This window comes from Elgaria multicarinata, chromosome 13 (genome assembly GCF_023053635.1).
Source record: "Elgaria multicarinata webbii isolate HBS135686 ecotype San Diego chromosome 13, rElgMul1.1.pri, whole genome shotgun sequence".
Taxonomy (NCBI): Eukaryota; Metazoa; Chordata; class Lepidosauria; order Squamata; family Anguidae; genus Elgaria; species Elgaria multicarinata.
This window is the reverse complement of record NC_086183.1, coordinates 8686380-8706275: the sequence shown is the minus strand read 5'-3', so window position 1 is coordinate 8706275 and position 19896 is coordinate 8686380. Positions and strand designations below refer to the sequence as shown.

Sequence of the window (19896 nt, the reverse complement as noted above, 5' to 3'; positions counted from 1 at the left end):
ACTTGAAGTTTTTGTAATATGCCAATGTGTTTAAATGTAATCAGTCAACCCATCACTCGGACTGAAAGCTGGATGATTGATCAATGAAAAATCGGTCAACCGTCCCCGGTGAAGAGGTTATCAAAATGGAGAAGTTCTTTGTCACCTTGGCCCCAGCGTCATTGCTCTAATCAACAGTCGTATTTGAAAGAATTTTAAAGATAATACCATTTTCTTCTGCGTATTCAGCGACAAGCGCCTGGAAGGAGGAGACCGTCTGAAAACGGGAACCACCATGGACCAGATATGGCTACACATCTTGGATCCCAAAGAGTCCGACAAAGGCAAATATACTTTGGAGCTGTTTGACGGGGAAAAGCCACGCAAGCTGTCGACCGACCTGTCTGGGAAAGGTGAGCATCAGGCTGATTGCTCTTCCAGGAGAGTGGCGTGGTCAGCCGGTTATTCAGAGTTTACCCTTGTCTCAACAACGCCGTGCCTGGGCTTCAGAAATTCCCCTTTGTGGAGCACAGAAAATAATTGTGGAGTCTCCACAGCATGTGGGTGTCCCACCTTGCCCAGAGATAGGGTGACCATCTGGAAAGGAGGACAGGGCTCCTGTATCTTTAACAGTTGGATAGAAAAGGGAATTTCAGCAGCGGTTGTTCGTAGGCTTGCAGCACCTGGTGAAATTCCCTCTTCATCACAACAGGTAAAGCTGCAGGAGCCCTGCCCTCATTTGTAGCTGGTCAAGAGGGCAGGGCTCCTGCAGCTTTACCTGTTGTGATGAAGAGGGAATTTCACCAGGTGCTGCATGCATACAAATGACACCTGCTGAAATTCCCTTTTCTACTTAACTGTTAAAGATACAGGAGCCCTGTCCTCCTTTCCAGATGGTCACCCTAGCTTTTTAACCAGCTGTTGTTTCCATATTCCAGCAGTCGAAGTGGTCGTGGTTCATTCAGTCCAAAACTCTCTTATTTTTTTGCAGCTTTTGATGATGCGCTGGCTGAACATCAAAGGCTCAAGTAAGTTTTTGTTCGCCAAAGCTTTCCTTTTAAGAGAAATGTTCCATTTGTTATTTATCCAGGGCTCAGTCTACTCCTCCATTACAGGTTTTGTAACCTCTTCTTTCTCAGCATGCCCTGATCAATCTGGGCATATGCAGTAAGAATTCCAGCAGCTGCGACCCTAACTGTCCCCTTAATCTCAACATTTGCAGCCTGAGACTAAATTTGCACCTTGTGAGACATAGGATGGCATCTTCCAGTGCTACACCAGCCTGACCAAATGTACATCCTAATAACCCTTTGGTGCAGCACCTTTTTCAAAGATGAGCTCAGAGTGCAGCGAACAATTCTGAGAAACCCGCCTTGGGACCCCCTGAGATAGATGCTGGAGGACCAGTCACAGGTCATAATATATAGCTGCCAGTGCAGGAAGTGTGCCCCATGTTCCCCAGTTATGCCATAGAGAATTCTGGGAGGAAAGTTCTTCTCAGAACCTGCAATAGGCTTGTTTGCAAGCTACTTCTCGCTGTCTATCAACCCCCGTCTCATCAGCTGAAGGAGGGTCACCTTCCCCAAGCTTTAGGTTGTATTGCATTCCAAAAGCTAGAGAGAGAATCCCAGCTATCACGAGATTGTCTCCTGTGATTAGCTCCCATTGATGAAGATCAGCAGATCATAGGTCATCATTCTATAATCCAACCCCCAGCCAGTGCAAAGAATTCACTACTACCCCATCTCATCATTTATTCTTCAAACTGCTGCCAAAATTGGTCCTTGCCCCAAAATCACCAGTGGCTGGTTTTCTGAGCTCCCGATTAAGCACAGTGCCTTTGTGGTGGGTGAAGTATCATCGGGTTTTATTTGCTCTACGTTTCGGGTGGGTAGCTTTATAAGTTCTATAGTATTAATTGTGGAGGAGTTTTTGTTAGATGCTTACGGTGGGACTCTTCTTTCTTATTAATAAACCATGGTGTGGTGTGTAATAGTTAGAGACCAGCATTCAAATCCCTGATTAGCTCTGAAGCTAATTGGGAGGCCTAGGATGCTGGCCGGCTGGCCAACCACCTTGCCTCTCTCTTTCTCTCTCTCAGCTGTACCTACCTCACAGGGTTGTTGTGTATGATAAATGGGATAACTTCATGGGAAAAGAGTATAAAGATTTAGGGTTGCAGACTTTTTATGGGATATTAGATATGTATTTAAGGAAAATAAATCCATATATAATTCTTATTTAACTTTTCATTTTAGGCAAGCGGCTGTTGTGGAAGAGCGTGAGTATATGAAGGCGCATGTTTGTTAATCGGACTAAAGGCTCTTGATTGTATTGTATATCAACACGTTTCATGCTCCCCACTTTTCTGAGAATGGGCAGTTCTAGGGGCCGTTCTACCGGGCTTAGTTCCCTTTGGATCTGAGAGCACTGGAGACTTCAGGTGTCTCTCTAATAGTGGCTGTATTTACAAATACACAAGCAGTCTGTGCCACTGCCTGGCCTCTTTGCCTACAGCCTAGCAAAGGAACTGCCAGCCAGTAGCTGTGATTCTATAAATATGTAAGGGAAGGACACAGCCCTGTTTTGGTGGCAAAAGGTGGGCTAGAAATTGAATAAATAATAATGGTATCTGTTCTTCCGCCAGACCGAGCCAAAGTGGTCCGTGGACTTCCAGATGTTGCCACCATCATGGAGACTAAGGTAACACCATTGTTAAGGACAGGCTCTTTCCATCCCTCTTAATGGGTGAAACGACATCTTGCTGCAGAGAAAAACGCTCACACTTCGCATTGCTGCTGCAGATATAAGAAGTTTCCCTTTTCTTCCTGCCCCGTTTCCCTCTTTGCAACATAATCTTGGAGTTTCTTTTATACTTACTTCTCTCTCTCTGGGGTTTATTTGTGTGTGTGTGTGTTTGTGTGTGTGTACACATACAGAGAGGGAGAGAGAGAGGGGGGGGGGAACATCCTAAGTTGTAATTATTTAATAATTCAAGGACATTATGCCGAATTTTATCAAAGTGACCTAGTTTGTCCCTCTGATTACACACGACTCATTTATCAGCCACCACTCATAAGATTGGTCTTAACCAGATTTATTCTACATCCCTCCCTACCCCCACTGTGGATGTGATTATGGCAGGCCCACATTTGAAGAAATGCTTCGACATGTGTCTCATGGAGTTTGGGCCTCAGAAAACCCATCTGCACTATAGGCAGAGGGCTCCTCTAAATAAGCGATTTATTGTATGCTTGTGATTGGCCATTCACAGAAGTTTTCAGGTTGATTTCATGATGTCGTCCACAACCAGGACATCTCCTGTAGAATCCTCCAGAAATCCCAAGATAAAAAGAACCAATTTTAAAGTGGTAATAGCGGGGAACCAGCAGTATCTTCCACTAGATGGCACTTTTTCGATAGAACTCAATAGAACTGAATGAAGGGGAAGTATTCAGTTCAAACTCCTTGTCACCCCTCTCCTTCCATGTAATGCAGCCCATAACAATTGTGCCAAAGAACCAGATCAAAAGTTCTGGGTAAACAAAGCTATTTCCCTTAATGTAGAAACACTCTTAGACTGGCTCAGTAGTTATTCCCTCAGTAGGTATTCCCTCTCCCCCAGGAACTTGGGGTCTGTAGTTCTAAGAAGAGGTGTAGGTTCTCTACCAGAGATGCAGGTTCTCAGAAGGTATAATTCTGAGGATTATTTGGGGGGAAACATGACAGGCCAGATTCAGATGTAGCAAGAAACCATGGTTCATCTGTATGTGTGCCAGGTCTTTCTAGGAAGGCTTTTCTCAGACCATCATCTGGCCTGATTCATGGAATTTTATAGGGGAGTCCAGACAATGATATCTTCCACTCCTGTGTTTTCCCACAGCTTCCTCTGTCTTTTTTCTTACCACAGAAAATCGAACTGTTAGTGCTAGGGGACGGACACAACCATCCTGACCTCCCCTTCCTTCCTCCTTCACACACAAGGGGAAAACATTTAAAGTTTCTGGTTATGGCTTGTAACAAATCACAATTTCCTGTACTGAGACGAAATGGAAACTTTGTTGTGTTACAAGCTGGGACTGAAAGCTTAAAATAACCTCCCTTACATGCGAAGGAGGTGGAGCACTTGGTCTTGTCACAGTTCACACACATGACAAATTACAATGACATCGAAATTGGGCATTAGTGTTATGTCAGTTCTGTATGTTTATGAGGCTAGATATACAGAAGTCTTCCATGTCGGTACTGCCTTTCTTTTAAGCCCAAATTTCTATACCTAATTCTTTCTTTCTTTCTTTCTTTCTTTCTTTCTTTCTTTCTTTCTTTCTTTCTTTGCAAAACAGACTTTGTGCTTGACATGCATCATATCTGGAGACCCTTACCCAGAAATCACTTGGTACAAGAACGAGAATGTCATTACATTCAAAGATCGTTACAAGATGGAGGTGAAAGGGACCATTATCACAATCACCATCGAGAACATCTGCAGCGAGGATTCTGGGAAATTTAGCATCCATGTCAAGAACAAATGGGGCTCTGAAACGGGCAAGGTTACCCTCAGTGTATACAAGCAAGGGCAGGAACCTAAGGAACTAAGAGAGGAAAAGGCCATGACTGCAGCCAAGCATTAGGCCAGATTCCTTGTTTCAGTTCCAGAGCCAACCTCTGGGCTGCACAAAGAAACCCTTGGTTAGAAGAGTTTGGTTTCCTTTCATTGCACACGGGGCGTTTCCCTCCCTTCTCACCACCACATGGCCACCGGCAGCTCTTACACAGCTGAATTAGTGCTTCCAGGCAGAATGGCTGGAGCCCTTAAACCTCTCTTTTTAGAAATTAAACACTTGGGGAAAATAATTCCCCAGCACCTGTTGGGACTATGAATATCCTGTCAGCATTCTTCAGCACAGCATATATATATATATATATATATATATATATATATATATATATATGAATGATAGACACACGTTACACATTGTCACTTGATGCTGCAAGTCGTCTAGCAACGAGCATGCATATGTGAACCATCCCAGAAAAGAAAAGAAAATGTTCTTTAGAGAATGGAGAGGGAGAGAGGGAGAGGGAAAGGGAGAGAGAGAGAGAGAGAGAGAGAGAGAGAGAGTTACACGACACGAAACCTAGATCTCTTTGTAATGCAGACATGGGCCCAATCTGGACTAAAAATCAAGATACAAACAAATGTTTTAGTTTGTTTTGAAAACAGGCTGACATGCTGAATTTGTTTTTCATAAAACACACTCATATCAAATATAGCATCATTATTATTATTATTATTATTATTATTATTATTATTATTATTATTATCCCATCCTCCAAGGATTGCAAGGTGCTACACCTGATTCCCTTCCCCCGGTTTTATCTGCACAACCCTCCCTGAGAGGTAGGTTAGGCGTAGAAGTGGTTGCTTACAGTGCAATCCTATCCATATCTACTCAGAAATAATCCCCAGTGGGGCTTACTTCCAGGCAAGTGGGTATATAGGATTGCACCCTTAATGAGCTTCATGGCGGAGCTACAATTTCAGCCTGGTCTCTCAGCCCAAACCATGACCCCCTACACCCCAACGACTCTCCTATGGATTTTTGTGGCAGCAACTCTACCCTGGACGTAGTGGTCAGCAGGCTGGACCAAGGCCAAAGTCCAGGGCCCTGCAGCCGGGGGAAGGATGGCAAATGATCACTTAGAGAGCGGCAGGTCCAGGATTAAACTCCACTTTATTCCTGTATTCATGATGGTGCTATGATTTGAGTGAGTTTAAAATGAAAAAGGAATATGCTCATTATTTTAAAAAACGGAAATGTTAACATCTTTTTTAAATCGGAGTTGGCAAACAGTTTTGTTGTTGTTGTCCTAATGTATTGGGAATATAGAAGCAGATTTAAAGCATGAAATGGTGGTTGAAGGGTGGGGGAGAGAAATGTGGGTTGTATGCTCCACACCTGGAATAATGCACATGGCCGTCTAAAGGGCCCCTCTGTAAGACATGTAAGGCCAGGGGCTGTCTTCACGGCACCGGGTTGGCGCTGCCTCCCTCCTCCACCCTGCGCTTTTCCTCTCCTAGGGTGCCATCGGGTAATCCCAATGCTGAGGAGGGAGCACAGGGTTTCCGGGAGGCTATACAGGTCCCAGAGCCACCCCTGCCCTCTTCCTGGTGGAAGGCAACCAATCATGGGTCGCCTTCCACCAGGCTCCGCCCCCGGGTTGGCCCTGGATTGGCTGCAGCACAACATTACAAGACAGAAGCCCCCGTGTTGACGTTGCTCCTTTTGAAAACATCAGGGAGGGGGATCCCCAACGTTTTCAAAAAGCAGCATCGTGCGGAAGCCCTGCAGTAGCTGCGAACCTGCGCCTGCATCGTCTAACCGACGGGCTGCATATCCATAGCCACCGTGGGGCTTTCCTCGCATGTAGACAGCCCCCCAGAGTCTAAAATTAGTTTGCTTGAAGATGCAAATACTCCCAGACAGTTTTCCAGAAGGAAGGCCTGCATGATTCATTTATTTCCTGGTGTTGCTGATTAAAAATCTGTACTTTGCATGTTGTGCTTCATGCTATGCCTTTAAGATGTATCTTAAATAAACCGAAAAATATGGCGGTAACGCAAGAGTGAAGATGATGGAGTGTACATTTCTAATGGAGAGGCCTGAACCCCTCAGCGCTACACACTTGTGGGTCATCTAGAGCCAAAGAAGGGCAAACCCACATATTCCGACCTCCTTCCGCTGTCACGAGTGCTAGAATGACATTGGCCATTCCGTTTTGAAAGATCAAACGGCCCCCAGCATTTTGTGCATTAAGGCAGCTGTGGCTATTCTGCATGCCGTCCTGCACGTTTCCCCCTTTTGAGAACTAAGCTGGTTCACTAACGGACTGCAGCAGACCTCCTGGCACACGATCAGCTTAAATTTTAGCTTCCCAAGGTCTGCATAGGTGACAGAAGGTAACGGTAGCAGAGTTGCGCAAAATTGCTCAAAGCCAATGAACTTTTCAAGCGTTGCAGCAAAGGATGTTGGAGAAATTGGCATTTGGTTCAATCACCTGTGGATTTGGAAGCAGAGCGGCCTCTTCTGAGTTGCGTGGACTTGCAGACCGGTTCTATCACTTTTGGAGCGGGTTTGCGCAGATTTCCATTTCCGCTCATGTTAACTAATGCAGAGTTGCGCAGGTGCGCATTACCACTAGTCTGCATTAGCGCAAGTAGAATCCCAATTCCAGCAATGAGCAGATGACGGAATGAAACACCCCTCACAATCCACCAAACACAGACAATTCAACCAAAAACCCCTGTACATCCCTAGTTGCAGTCAAATATGCCCTGTGTTTGAGCTGCAAATGCTCCCTAAAGGGACCGCACTTTACAGATGCAAAGCAGCTGTGTGAACCAGCCATTATTATTATTATTATTATTATTATTTATTTATTTATATAGCACCATCAATGTACATGGTGCTGTACAGAGTAAAACAGTAAATAGCAAGACTCTGCCGCATAGGCTTACAATCTAATAAAATCATAGTAAAACAATAAGGAGGGGAAGAGAAGGCAAACAGGCACAGGGTAGGGTAAGCAGGCACAGGGTAGGGTAAAACAGTATAAAGTCTGCACAACATCAAGTTTTAAAAGCTTTAGGAAAAAGAAAAGTTTTTAGTTGAGCTTTAAAAGCTGCGATTGAACTTGTAGTTCTCAAATGTTCTGGAAGAGCGTTCCAGGCGTAAGGGGCAGCAGAAGAAAATGGATGGAGCCGAGCAAGGGAAGTAGAGGCCCTTGGGCAGGCGAGAAACATGGCATCAGAGGAGCGAAGAGCACGAGCGGGGCAATAGTGTGAGATGAGAGAGGAGAGATAGGAAGGAGCTAGACCGTGAAAAGCTTTGAAGGTTAACAGGAGAAGTTTATATTGGATTCTGAAGTGAATTGGAAGCCAATGAAGAGATTTCAGAAGCGGAGTAACATGGTCAGAGCGGCGAGCCAAGAAGATGATCTTTGCGGCAGAGTGGTGGACAGAAACCAACGGACTGATGTGAGAAGAAGGAAGGCCAGAGAGAAGAAGGTTGCAGTAGTCCAACCGTGAAATAACCAGTGCATGAACAAGCGTCTTGGCAGAAGAGACAGACAAAAATGATCGAATCCTGGCAATATTATACAGGAAAAATCGACAAGATTTAGCTACTGCCTCAATATGAGGAATAAAGGAGAGCCAGGACTAATGCCGTTCTTACACTTGGGCAATGGGGGATTATGCACTCCCAGAGCTTCCTAAGGGAAAGCAACAAGAAGGGAGGCATTTTTGCTAGAAAGTCAGACATGAACATAGGAAGCGGCTTTATGCTGAGTCAGATCCTTGGTCCATCTAGCCCAGTATTGTTGACACTGACTGGCAGCAATGGCTCTCCAAGGTTTCAAGCAGGATTCTTTCCTAGCCCTACCTGAAAATGCCCAGCATTGAACCTGGACCTTCTGCGCGTGAAGCAGGCGCTCTACCACTGCGCTACGATCCCTCCCTAAATCAATAGCTGTAGTTACATAGACGTATAGTGCAACATCTGAGGCTACAAAGGCTAACCAAGGTCAGTCAGAGGCGGTCGGGCACAAACTCTGCTTGAATTGAGTAACGCCATGGCAAACAAGGCTCAACTGGGCAGAGACCCTGCCAAGGTAAACGAAGCCTGCTTGGTCCTAGAGGGATGATTCATCGCTACACTTCGGTTCAGCCCTTTGCCTGAGATGAGCATAGCAGGAGGCTGCCAGGTCCTGGATGTGGCCCATGATCTCCTCCTGAACAGAAAGCCAGCAGTGGTTTCAGCTCTGACAGTCACCAGTTAGGGTGGCCAGGTGTCCTGCATTACAAAACTCTGTCCTCTATTTGAAGGGTTGTCCAGTCCAGGTCTGGTTTCAAAATAAAGAACTATAAGAAGGAAGGAAGGAAGGAAGGAAGGAAGGAAGGAAGGAAAGAAAGAAGGGCTTTGGAGTTGCCCATGCACAAGGAGCAGATCAAGCAAGCACACAGCTTACCTGATCACAGACTTCCCCTGTATGTGAAACATTTTTCTATTTAAGTTAGAGTCACACAGTAAGCCTGTAAGCACTAGTTGCTGGGGAACACGGGTGGGAGAGTGTGTTTACACCCATGTCCTGCTTGTGGGTCCCTGGTCGACAGCTAGTTGGCCACTGTGTGAACATCAGGCTGGGCTAGATGGACCCTTGGTCTGATCCAACATGGCTCTTCTTAGGTTCTTCAATGTTCTTTTATGCACATCCTCTGTTTGTCCTCTGTTTTTCGTGATGCAGTTCCTCGTTTTTTGGTGATGCATAAGTTGCCCACCCTATCAGCCAGACCCTAATGGGGCCTGCATTTCCCTCGTTCTGCTGCTGCACCACCAACATTTGGCAGAACCGTTGTGTTCGCCAGAAGAAGGGTGGGAGGAAACACCAGCTGTTTCCCACCAAATCTCGGTGGCAAACTGCAACAGAAGCAGAAAAAGAGTTTAGGGTGCAATGTACGTTTAGACAGAAAAAACCCTGCTGGGAATTGTAGGGCTTTTTTCTGTCTAAACATACGTAGGATTGCACCCTAAACTCTTTTTCTGCCTCTGTTGCAGCTTGCCACCAAGATTTGTGGGGGAAGCCGCAGATTATTATTTTTTGCCACCACCCTGCCACACTGGGATGGCAGCAGCCACTCAAGAGACCAGGGGAACACGTGTTGCCCATGCCTGATTTAAGCTACGGATCTTGACTATGCGATTTAGCAATGTTTCTTCCTGTGAAGAATCAGCCAAGGCTTTCTCTGACACAAGGAACAGGAGGTTATGTCCCCAAAGCAGAAATGTAGGGTTAATGATTTATTGTTCCCAGCTCAATCATTTGCAACTTGGATCTGAACAGGCTGAGGGATTCCCTTCTTTATAAATAGTGCCAGCCCATTTGGGGACCTCTCAGCCCTTTTCTCCCTCTCAGCAGCACTGACGGTTCCACCCTTCTGGGCTGCCAAAATGGCATTCAATGGCACATGGCAGGTCTATGCCCAAGAGAAGTATGAAGAATTCCTGAAAGCGATTGGTAAGCAGCTCCTTGCTTTTGCCCAGTTGAATGAAAGCTACGGAAGGGGAAATTTTGCAATGGAATCAATCCTCCAATCAAAAAATGCATATAAAAATGCATAGATTAGGGGAAACTGCAGACAAAAATGTGTATATGTTAAAAGTATTAGGAGAATATTTGCAAATAATGCTTGCAAATAATGTGTATATGAGGCAAAATTGTGTAGATGAATGTGAACGTTAGGAGAAATCTGTTCAAAATAGTGTACAAAGGTTCATGAACACTTAAAAAAAAATCTCAAAATTTGGGGTGTTTGCTGTGTGGATGACCAATGAACCAAATATAAGATTGGAAAAATGAGAAATTGGGAGAGACCAAATTTGACAGAATAAATTCCGTTAGAGATGTGGTCTCCAACATGGCGCCCATGGATATGAGCCTGCCAGGCTCCTGGCCTCTCCTCTTTTTATTTCTTATGGGTTTTGTTGAAATTCCTTTAAAAGAAAAACACTGGGACACTGGCATGCTGCAAATTGAGGAGCTGTTCTCCAGTGCCATTTTTATTTGGGTTTAAAAAATGGAATTTGTGTCTTGGAGTTTAGCCCTCATGTCCGCCTTGTACTTTGTTTCTTGAGCAACTTTTTGTTTTATCTCACCATTTGTCTTCTGGGAGATAAGTGATTTGTGACCGGATAAAACTACCACGGCAGCCATTTTAGGAATGGGCAACTCCAACCCTGTGGCAGCCATTTTGTGAGAACAACCATGGCACTCTCTAAATTCCATATGTGCCACTGACCCCAAAAGGCTGAGGATTCCTGCTCTAGAGCAACATTCACCAACTTAGTGCCCTGTAGGTGTGTTGGACTGCCATTCCCATCATCCCCCAGCCAGCCTGCTGGAAATGGCTACTGGCCTAGATGGATTTAAAATGGGATTAGACAAAAGGTGGTCATCTAGAAACTCTGAATGCACATTGCTGTAGGGAAGTGAGGATGGCACCCTACGTCCTGGAAGCATCCATCTGGTGACTATGGGGAAGCAGGCTAGAGATGCTGAACCTCTTTCAGCCCAGGGCCAATTCGATTTCAGAGGTGCTCCCAATGGTGGGCAGGAGCAAGGCTCTTACCGCCAGTAACTAAACTGTATGAGAGGCATTTCATAGAATCCTAGAATAGTAGAGTTGGAAGGGCCCTATATGGTCATCAAATCCAACCTCCTGCTCAATGGGGGGGGGGGGGAACTGTGCCAAAGTGGGGAACCCCCCCAATGATTGACAGTTGAAGGAAAGGGGGTGGGGTCAAGGATTGGAGGCGTATCCTTTGAGGAACTCCAGAGGGCTGCATTGGTACCCCAGCTGGGCTGGATTTACCCGCAGCCCTGAGGTTTGACACCCTTGGACTAGATGAACCCTTAGGGTAGTATCCAATGGTAGTCCTATTTAGAGTAGACCTATTGAAATGAATGAGGCATAAGTTAGTCTGACTTATGTTCCATTCATTTCAATGGGTCTAGTCGAAGTAGGACTAACATTGGCTACTACCCTGGGTCCGATCCAGCCGGGCTCTTCTTGCGTTCAACATTCGTGTCTGCGCATTTTGACACTGGTTGCATGATCCCACATGACTTCTCCCCACTGCCCTTCCCCTCTTCAGCCTTGCCAGACGATATCATCAAAGCCGCCAAAGACATCAAGCCCATGACTGAAATCCACCAAACCGGGAATACCTTCGTCATCACGTCCAAAACCCCCAACAAGTCTGTCACCAATTCATTCACGCTGGGGAAAGAAACCGACATGACCACCATGGATGGCAAGAAAGTCAAGGTAACAGAGCGGCAGCGGCAGCGGCAGCAGTGATGGACTCTTGGTTGAACGGCTTCAGGTTATTCTTCGTTAATGGTAGAGGATGGCCTTCCCCAACCTGGTGCCCTCCAGATGGTTTGAACAGCAAACCACTTAATTCCTAGCCAGCATGGGCAATGGCCATGGTTTGTTATTGGGTTGTACAGGGTGGTGAAGAAGTGAACAAGTCACCCTATAGAAAATGTCCTGAGTTCAGACAGGCCACTAACCCACGATTCAACAAACAACTTATGGTTAGTGGGTCGTGCAAACAGCCCAGAGAGCCAGGAGACCCAGCTGAATGACATGAACTATGGGTTGTTGGGGAGGATCCCTAAAAACCAGGGGCGGGAGAACCTCTGCAAGTGGAGTCCTTTCTTGTGTGGAAGGCAGATGGTTGATCCAACCCATGGGCATGAAGAGACTCCCTTGGAGGTGGCACTTGGAGGAAGTCCACAGAGATTTATCATAGTGTCCCGGTAGGGGATATGTTGCCCCGGAGGCCCAAACTGAGATGCAGAGACTCTGGGTCTGCAGCTGGCAAAGCAAGTCCTTGGGGCTATACCTGTGAGATGGCAGTCTGTGTCCCACTGCATCCAACTGGAGAAGCTTCCATTCATTTTAATGGGCCAAGCTCGCTAGCACCTTCAGTGTATTTTTTCTTCCTAATGCCAGGCATTTGTAGCTGATACAGCGCTCTTTATAATTCCGATGAGATTGTTTTTTCCTGACCATAGTAGCCCATTGGCCTTAGGGTGACCATAGGAAAAAGAGGACAGGGCCCCTGTAGCTTTAACAGTTGTCTAGAAAAGGGAATTTCAGCAGGTGTCCTTTGTGCAGCACCTGGTGAAATCCCCCCTTCATCACAACAGTGCTGCCTGCATACAAAGGACACCTGCTACAATCCCCTTTTCTAGACAACTGTTAAAGATACAGGAGCCCCATCCTCCTTTCCATAGGGTCACCCTAACCTTCACAGCACCCGCTGCCCAACTCTTGTCTAATAACATCTTTTTGGCTCTGTTTACAGTGCACAGTAACCCTGGTAGATGGCAAGCTGGTAGCCAAAGCAGACAAGTTTGTCCACACACAGGAAATAGTAGGCAATGAAATGGTAGAGGTGAGTGAATGTTTCCATGTTGGAGAAATGCTCAGGGGTAGCATCGCAGTGATGGGCGGAGCCAAAGGGTAAAGGGGCGTGGCCGGAATACGACAAAGGTAATAATAATGCCAGCATATTGTAGCTTAAAGCTTTTCCTCCCAGTAACTAAACCTCAGGAGAGGGATTTCAACTTTTCAGAAAGGGGGAAAACTGCACAAAGGTCAGGAAACCTCCAGTCAGTGTTTGGGTAATGCTACAGGGCAGATTCAGACCCGAGGCCTGAGGCACCAGTCCCTGTTTTGGGGTGAAGGAGAGAATTGTGGAGGGGTTAGTTTCTGGCCTCTCACCCATCTGTATGCCAGCCTTCCTAAAGCTGGCTCTCTCCAGCTGGGCTAGACTACAAGCCCCATTATCCCCAGCCAGGCTGCTCCAGAAGCTGGAGCTAGTGCAGAACACAGCAGCTCAGCTGTTGTCAGGAGCTGCCGCTTTTCAGCATGTCACTCCTTTGCTGAGGGAACTGCACCGGCTGCCTGTTTGCTACCAGGCCAGGTTTAAGGTTTGGGTTTGGGTACCAGGTAGGGTGACCCTATGAAAAGGAGGACAGGGCTCCTGTATCTTTAAGTTGCATAGAAAAGGGAATTTCAGCAGGGGTCATTTGTATATATGGAGAACCTGGTGAAATTTCCTCTCCATCACAACAGTTAAAGCTGCAGGAGCTATATTAGAGTGACCATTTTAAAAGAGGGCAGGGCACCTGCAGCTTTAACTGTTGTGATGAAGAGGAAATTTCACCAGGTTCTCCATATATACAAATGACGCCTGCAGAAATTCCCTTTTCAATACAACTGTTAAAGATACAGGAGCCCTGTCCTCCTTTCCATATGGTCACCCTAGTACTAGGTTACCTGAGAGAACACCTTCTCCCCTATCTACCTGCCCGATCACTGAGGTTATCAGAGGGCAGGCTCCTGGGAGTTGCGCATGGACCTATGGTCTGAATGGACTTCACCTGGAGAAGAACCTTCAGTGTGGTGGCCCCCTTTTTATGGAACACCCTGTAAGACAGGCCAGTGGTTTTTGTGGGAGAGAGAGGTCATCCTGATCTATTGGTAACACTCCATCCATGACACAACACATATCCGCAAGCGAATACCTTGCTGCCATTCCTCACCGACATTGAACAAAAATGAGAACTCTGAACAGAAAAGTTTCCTTGCTGTTGTTTTGTGGTTAAATTTCATGGATCAATTAATTTGCCAAGGGACCTTCTTGTAAATGTGCCTTCCTCAACCTGGTTTCCTCCAGATGTTTTGGATTACAAGCTCCATCATTCCCAGCCCATGCAACCTCCACTGGCTTCAGACATCACCCCAGTCCTTAACTATTCTTGCTACTTTCATCATTTTGTGTTTGGTAAAATGCGCTGTGTTTTTGCAATGCTTAGAGACATTTTATACCTACTAGTTACACAGTAGCTTCCAACTTATCTTTCCACAGACCATAACATCTGGCACCGCAACGTTCACCAGACGAAGCAAGAAAGTTTAGACGTGCAGAAGACAGCCCTGTTTTGTAGTAGATGTTTTTATATTTGGGAAATAAAGTGTACTGTGTCCATCGCTGATCTTCTTCCATTTGTATTTACTTTGCTGCAGTGCTAAAGAACATGTAAAGATCTGTTGCTGTGTCAGGCCCTGAAATGTATTTATTTATCATTTTTATATCCCGCCTTTTTACCTCTTTCAAGGAAACCAAAGCGGCTTACGTGTTCCTCCATTTTATCCTCACAATAACCCTGCGAGGTGGGTTATGCTGAGAGTGACTGACCCAAAACCACCCAGAGAAGTTTAATGCCAAGTGGGGACTAGAACCTGGATTTTCTGAGTCCCAGTCCAGCACTTGGACCACTACACCAACCTGGCTCTCAGTTGAGAGAGGCCTCTGGGAATTGTAGTTTTGTGAAGGTGCTGAGGAAATCCTTGCTAGTTAACATCCCTGAGAGCCTCGTGTGGCACAGAGTGGTAAAGCAGCAGTTTCTGCTGCTGAAACTCTCCCCACAGCCTGAGTTCGATCCCAGCGGAAGCTGGTTTCAGGCAGCTGGCTTGGGTCGACTCAGCCTTCCATCCTCCCGAGGTCGGTAAAATGAGTACCCAGTTAGCTGGGGGAAAGGTAATCAGGGCCGGGGAAGGCAACGGCAAACCACCCCGCTATAAGGCCTGCCAAGAAAACGTCAACGAAAGCTGGCGTCCCTCCAAGAGTCAGTAATGACTCAGTGCTTGCACGAGAGGTTCCTTTCCTTTCCTAACATCCCTGAGGAAGACTTCCTCAGCCTTCCGCTCATTGCCGCGGAACAACAGTTTCTAGAGCGCCTCATATAGGAGGCATGACCAGGAAACAAAGGTGAAAGCAGTGGAGGCTGGTGGCTCTGAGGACAGTGGGACGGTGAATCCGCTCCGGGTTTCAGTCAGAACTCTAAAGGAGCTCTCCAAGGCGCAGAGCGAATCCTTTAGAGTTGTGACTGGTTCTGACTGAAGCCTTGAGTGGATTCACTGTTCCACTGACCTCAGAGTCACCAGCCTCCACTGGGGCTTATCAAAACCCAAAGAGAGGCATCTTTCAAAGCCCTCTCCTATCTTCTGGGCAACCTCCAGCTACAAATTATGGCCTCCTACTCTGCACCCACTTTTCTATTGCATGTTGTATAATTCGGTCTATTGCAGTGGTTCCCAAACTTTTTCAAGTAACTGCCCCCTTGGTTCCACAAACTCATGCCCAGTGCCCCCTGCACACGGCCCCTTTAAATGTGAAGCACCCGCCGCAGGCTTGCTGAGGGAGGGAGGAAAAAGAGAGCGAACGCCTCTGTTTTGCAGCCAGCATGGCGGGGCACACCAAGCAGGGTATGTCTCTTCATTAGCGTTTTGGTGCTTTTGAAACATTTCAATTCACCGTTAAAACGCCTCTTCTTAAACAGTATTAATACGTGTGTGGACTCTTCCCCTATATGGCTTGGGACCAAACTACCTTCTCCCATAAAAATGTCCCTGGGTTTTAAGACCTTCTGGAGAGGTGCTTTTCGGAAAAGACCATCTCAAGCGCTCCCCTGCCGCTCCTTTGCCTCTTAACGCCCCCTATGCAATCCCACCGCCCCTAAGGGGGCGGTACCACCCATTTTGGGAACCACTGGTCTATTGTTTAGCAGTATTGTGGGGTGGGGTAGGCCACTTTGAGCAGCTTGCCCCGGCTGACTAGTGGCCCTTGGCTTGGGAAGCCTTCCTGACCTTTTATTATCAAAGCCAATTGTGACCAAGCCAAACTCTCAAGAATTTGCCTTGGCCTGCAAGTCATTCCCCCCGCTGGGTTTTATAAATAAAGAGGTAGAAAAGGCAGCATACAAGACACTGGAACTAGGAGTGTCTGTGTGTGAAATAGCTGTGACTGGTCCCTGTCCTGGTCTCCCCGTCTTGTCCTCTTGTTCCAAACTTGCTCCAAACCTTCCTTCTCTCCCTTTCACCCCCCCCCCCCGGTAGTGTCAGGGCCCCAACTGGCAATTGAAAACAACCCCACGTTTGTTTGAAGGAAAACCCAGGACTCCAAGCCCACATTTTCCCCCAGGGTGCTTTATCACAACAGCGTTATATACTGTGCAATCACTGCGAATTATTTATTTATTTATTTATTTATTTATCATATTTATACCCCGCTCCTCAGCCAAAAAAGGCTCTCAGAGCGGCTAAATTGAATTGCATGCAAAGGACTCCGAAGTTTTCCACCTTATAATCTGCTTGGATTGTGAAGTGCTCCCGTGCATCCTGCCTTAATTGTGCAATAAAGCAAAAAGATTCGCCCTATTTAGCCCCTACTTTTTGAGCGTACCTTCCGAGCCACCCCTGCAGCGCAGGAGCAGGATTTTAAAGAAATGCTTACATCTGTGTAAGCTGTAAAGATAAAGACACCAAAATTGGCACAGTAATAGATATTAGGGAGAGCTTTAAGCATACCAAATTGGAATTGAATTGGGTCATTCGTTGATTTTTTAAATGATTTTTTTACATTTCTCCCCTTAAACTCACTTCCTGGTATGCAAAGGATCGCTGTCACCCAGTAGCAAAAACAACAACCGTGAAAGCTTAGCGCTATGGGGATAATCCAAGGGAAGCAGGTACGTGGGATGAAGCTTTGATCAGGGAGGATTCACTGCCCCCACTGACATTGGAGGCATCAGCCCATGTTCCTGAAGCTGAAGACAGGGCTGGTGGTGCTGAAACTCCTGAGGCATCAACAAAGGAACTGGGGTCCGTTTCAAAAGGGGGGTGCATCTGTGCTCAGACTACAGGAAGTCTGGAGCAGGGGAGCAAAGCAACTGCATTCTGTGACTTTCAGTGGTTTTCAGCTGGCCTAGCAAGGTCCAGCAGAGGCAACTGGGACTAACTGGGCTTGTCCACAACCAATGAGAGGAGATACCAGGTCCCGGGTAGCCACAGAACTCTGATGTTTGCCATGCTCCTGGCAGCCAGAATGAATCCTGCCAGGAGAAGGGAGGCCAGGAAGCCAAGTGATTCCATTGGAGTTGGGTCAGTGTGTGGCTACGAGAGCCAACAGTAGCACAGCCGAAAACAAAACCGATTAGAGGAACCAGAACACTGAGGGCTTGGAGTCCCGGGGTTTTATAAGCTAGAAACAAAGGCTTCAAAGGGACCATAGGTGTGAGACTTGACATAAGAATCATATAAAGGGGCATTAGAAAGATTTTGCAGAGTGAGGCTGTTCACACAGCCCGTTAACCCACACTCAGTGGTTATAATTGAACTGTAGGTTGTTTGTTGAACCATGGGTTAGTGTGTTGTCTGAATCCAAGACATTTTCTGCACGGTGGCTTGTTAACCATGCATTGTGGCTTGTTAATCACCCTAACAACTCAACAACAAACCATGGGTTCTCAAGTTGGCTTGTTTGAGAAAGCCACACTGTCCTGGGTTCAGACATGTTAACCCACGATTCAGCAAACAACCTACATTCAACCACTGAATGTGCATTAGTGCATGGCATGAATAGCCTCAACAGCCGTTTCAGCTTGTCACAAAAGGTGAGGATGACTCATGGCAAAAGCCATCCTAGAAACGGAAAAGATGTCAGGATGGCAAAACATTTAATCAAGGTGATGTCTGCGCCCCAAGGTTATTCAAAGGGGGCATCTTTCCAAAGATTCGGAAACTGCTGTTTTGTAACTAGACCTGTCGTTTAATCATACCTGGAAATCACTCCATGGCTGAAATATGCTTGTATAGTGTGGGGGTGATAATGCATCCAATTATCACCCCCACACATACACACACACCTGGGGCTCTAGACTACACACAATTCTGATTTGAGTGGTGTTGCTAAATCTAGTCTTACATTTGCAACCTTTAGAAAAGCTGTACCCTGGGCAGAACCACATGCCTGTTTGTCTGGACCTATTTTTCCGCCTTTGCCTTGCTTGTTTCTGGATGGGTTTTTTAAAGTGACATCCCAAGAAGGTTGCCTCCTCTATTATCAAGCAGATTATCAACAAATGATCAGGGGGTTCCAACAGTAATTTGCCTGTATGCTATGTTCAGCATCTAAGGTCCTCCTCTAGGTGCTTCCTCTGAGGAAGGCTTCAAAGGTGGCAAAAAGGGAGAGAGCCTTCTCAGTGGTGGCCCCTCAACTATGGAATTATCTCCCAGATAAGGTATTTTCTACCATTTTACTTCTCACTTCTTAACTCTCCACAAGAAGAATCATGTCCCCCTAGAAGACTGTTTCCATAGTTCTGATTTCTGAGCCTTTAGTCAACACTGTGGCCACATTTTTGAGTCTCTTGTATACAGTCCAGAGGTCTAGCGACTCATTTCCTCTGTGAAATTAAAGCTCTCGTGAGGGAGGGAATTGCATACTAGCAATTCCATGGCTAGCATGCAGGATTTCATAAGCAACTAGGGTTGCCAACTGTTTAATTGAACTTTGTAACTGACCTTTTACCAGAAGCTTGATTTATAGACTTTGGGTGGGATCCAAACTTAGTAATTCTTAGTGTAGATCCAATTGATTAGTCTTGTTGGTTAAAAGGACACTGCCTGATTTTGCTGGATGTTTCTGTCTATTGCAATAATAATAATAAATACTTTAGCTGAGGTATCTGTTCTGGCTGAGGTTCTTGTTGTGAAGAAACAACCCAAAAGTCTTTTTTTTATTTATAGCAATTAATCTCGCCTTTTAGCCAAAAATGTTCCCAAGGTAAGATATAAAGATAAGAAATAAGACAGTCCCTACCTGCAGGTTTACAAGTAAAAAGACACATCACAAAAGGAAAGGGGATTGGGAGGGAGGAAGAAAACCACAAATTCAGGCATTAGTTTCTTACTTGAAAAGTTCAGCAGGCCATGACTCCTGCTTCCTCTCCCTCTGAAGTGACAGGGGGTAGCAAAAGGGAGGTGGGCCCTCAGATGGAGGCCAGCTTTCCTCCACCTGGAGCTCTCCTGGTGTGTTGGACTGCAACTCCTATCATTCCCGGCCAGGTTAGGAAAGGCTGCTTTATGTTCTGCACTCATCAAAGCCAGCACACACATGTGGTCAGGACACAGCTCTGTCGCTCTCAAAGGGGAATGCAAAGGGTCGATGTGAAACCCCACACACCTTTCCAAATTGTCCATTAAAATGGAAAGAGGGAAAATAAAGAGTACATTGAAAGTCAGCAATTACACAAATCCGGCTGCATCACCTGGAGTCTGCCAAGTCTTTCCAAAGACCATGGACTTCTCTATACGCTCTGTATAAGTTCTGTTGTTTATATGACACAGCCACCAACTCGCAGCCACATCGTGCTCTCCCATGCAAGGCTGCTTTTTGGATGTGTCATTTCACCGCAACTTTTTCCATGGCTCTGATGTCA

The 19896-nt window shown here is 46.2% G+C and overlaps 2 protein-coding genes across 3 annotated transcripts in view; both read left to right on the top strand.

Annotated features, from left to right (window-relative positions):
• The window catches only part of MYOM3 (myomesin 3), a 66447-nt gene extending 61733 nt beyond the window's left edge, over positions 1 to 4714 (top strand). The window contains exons 33-37 of one of the 2 annotated variants that reach the window (XM_063140809.1): positions 229 to 392; positions 971 to 1007; positions 2238 to 2260; positions 2627 to 2682; positions 4323 to 4714. In XM_063140809.1, the coding sequence (XP_062996879.1) occupies positions 229 to 392; positions 971 to 1007; positions 2238 to 2260; positions 2627 to 2682; positions 4323 to 4610 (568 nt within the window). In that variant the 3' untranslated portion in view covers positions 4611 to 4714. Of the gene's footprint in view, positions 1 to 228; positions 393 to 970; positions 1090 to 2237; positions 2261 to 2626; positions 2683 to 4322 lie in introns of those variants that run through there. The other variant, XM_063140808.1, reaches the window with a different exon arrangement.
• Positions 4715 to 9918: 5204 nt separating this feature from the next.
• LOC134407762 (fatty acid-binding protein, liver) lies at positions 9919 to 14608 on the top strand. The gene is made up of 4 exons (XM_063139701.1): positions 9919 to 10056; positions 11694 to 11866; positions 12915 to 13004; positions 14484 to 14608. Exons 1-4 carry the CDS (start codon positions 9990 to 9992, stop codon positions 14532 to 14534), a joined length of 381 nt encoding a protein of 126 aa, XP_062995771.1. The 5' UTR covers positions 9919 to 9989; the 3' UTR covers positions 14535 to 14608.
• Positions 14609 to 19896: the final 5288 nt, after the last annotated feature.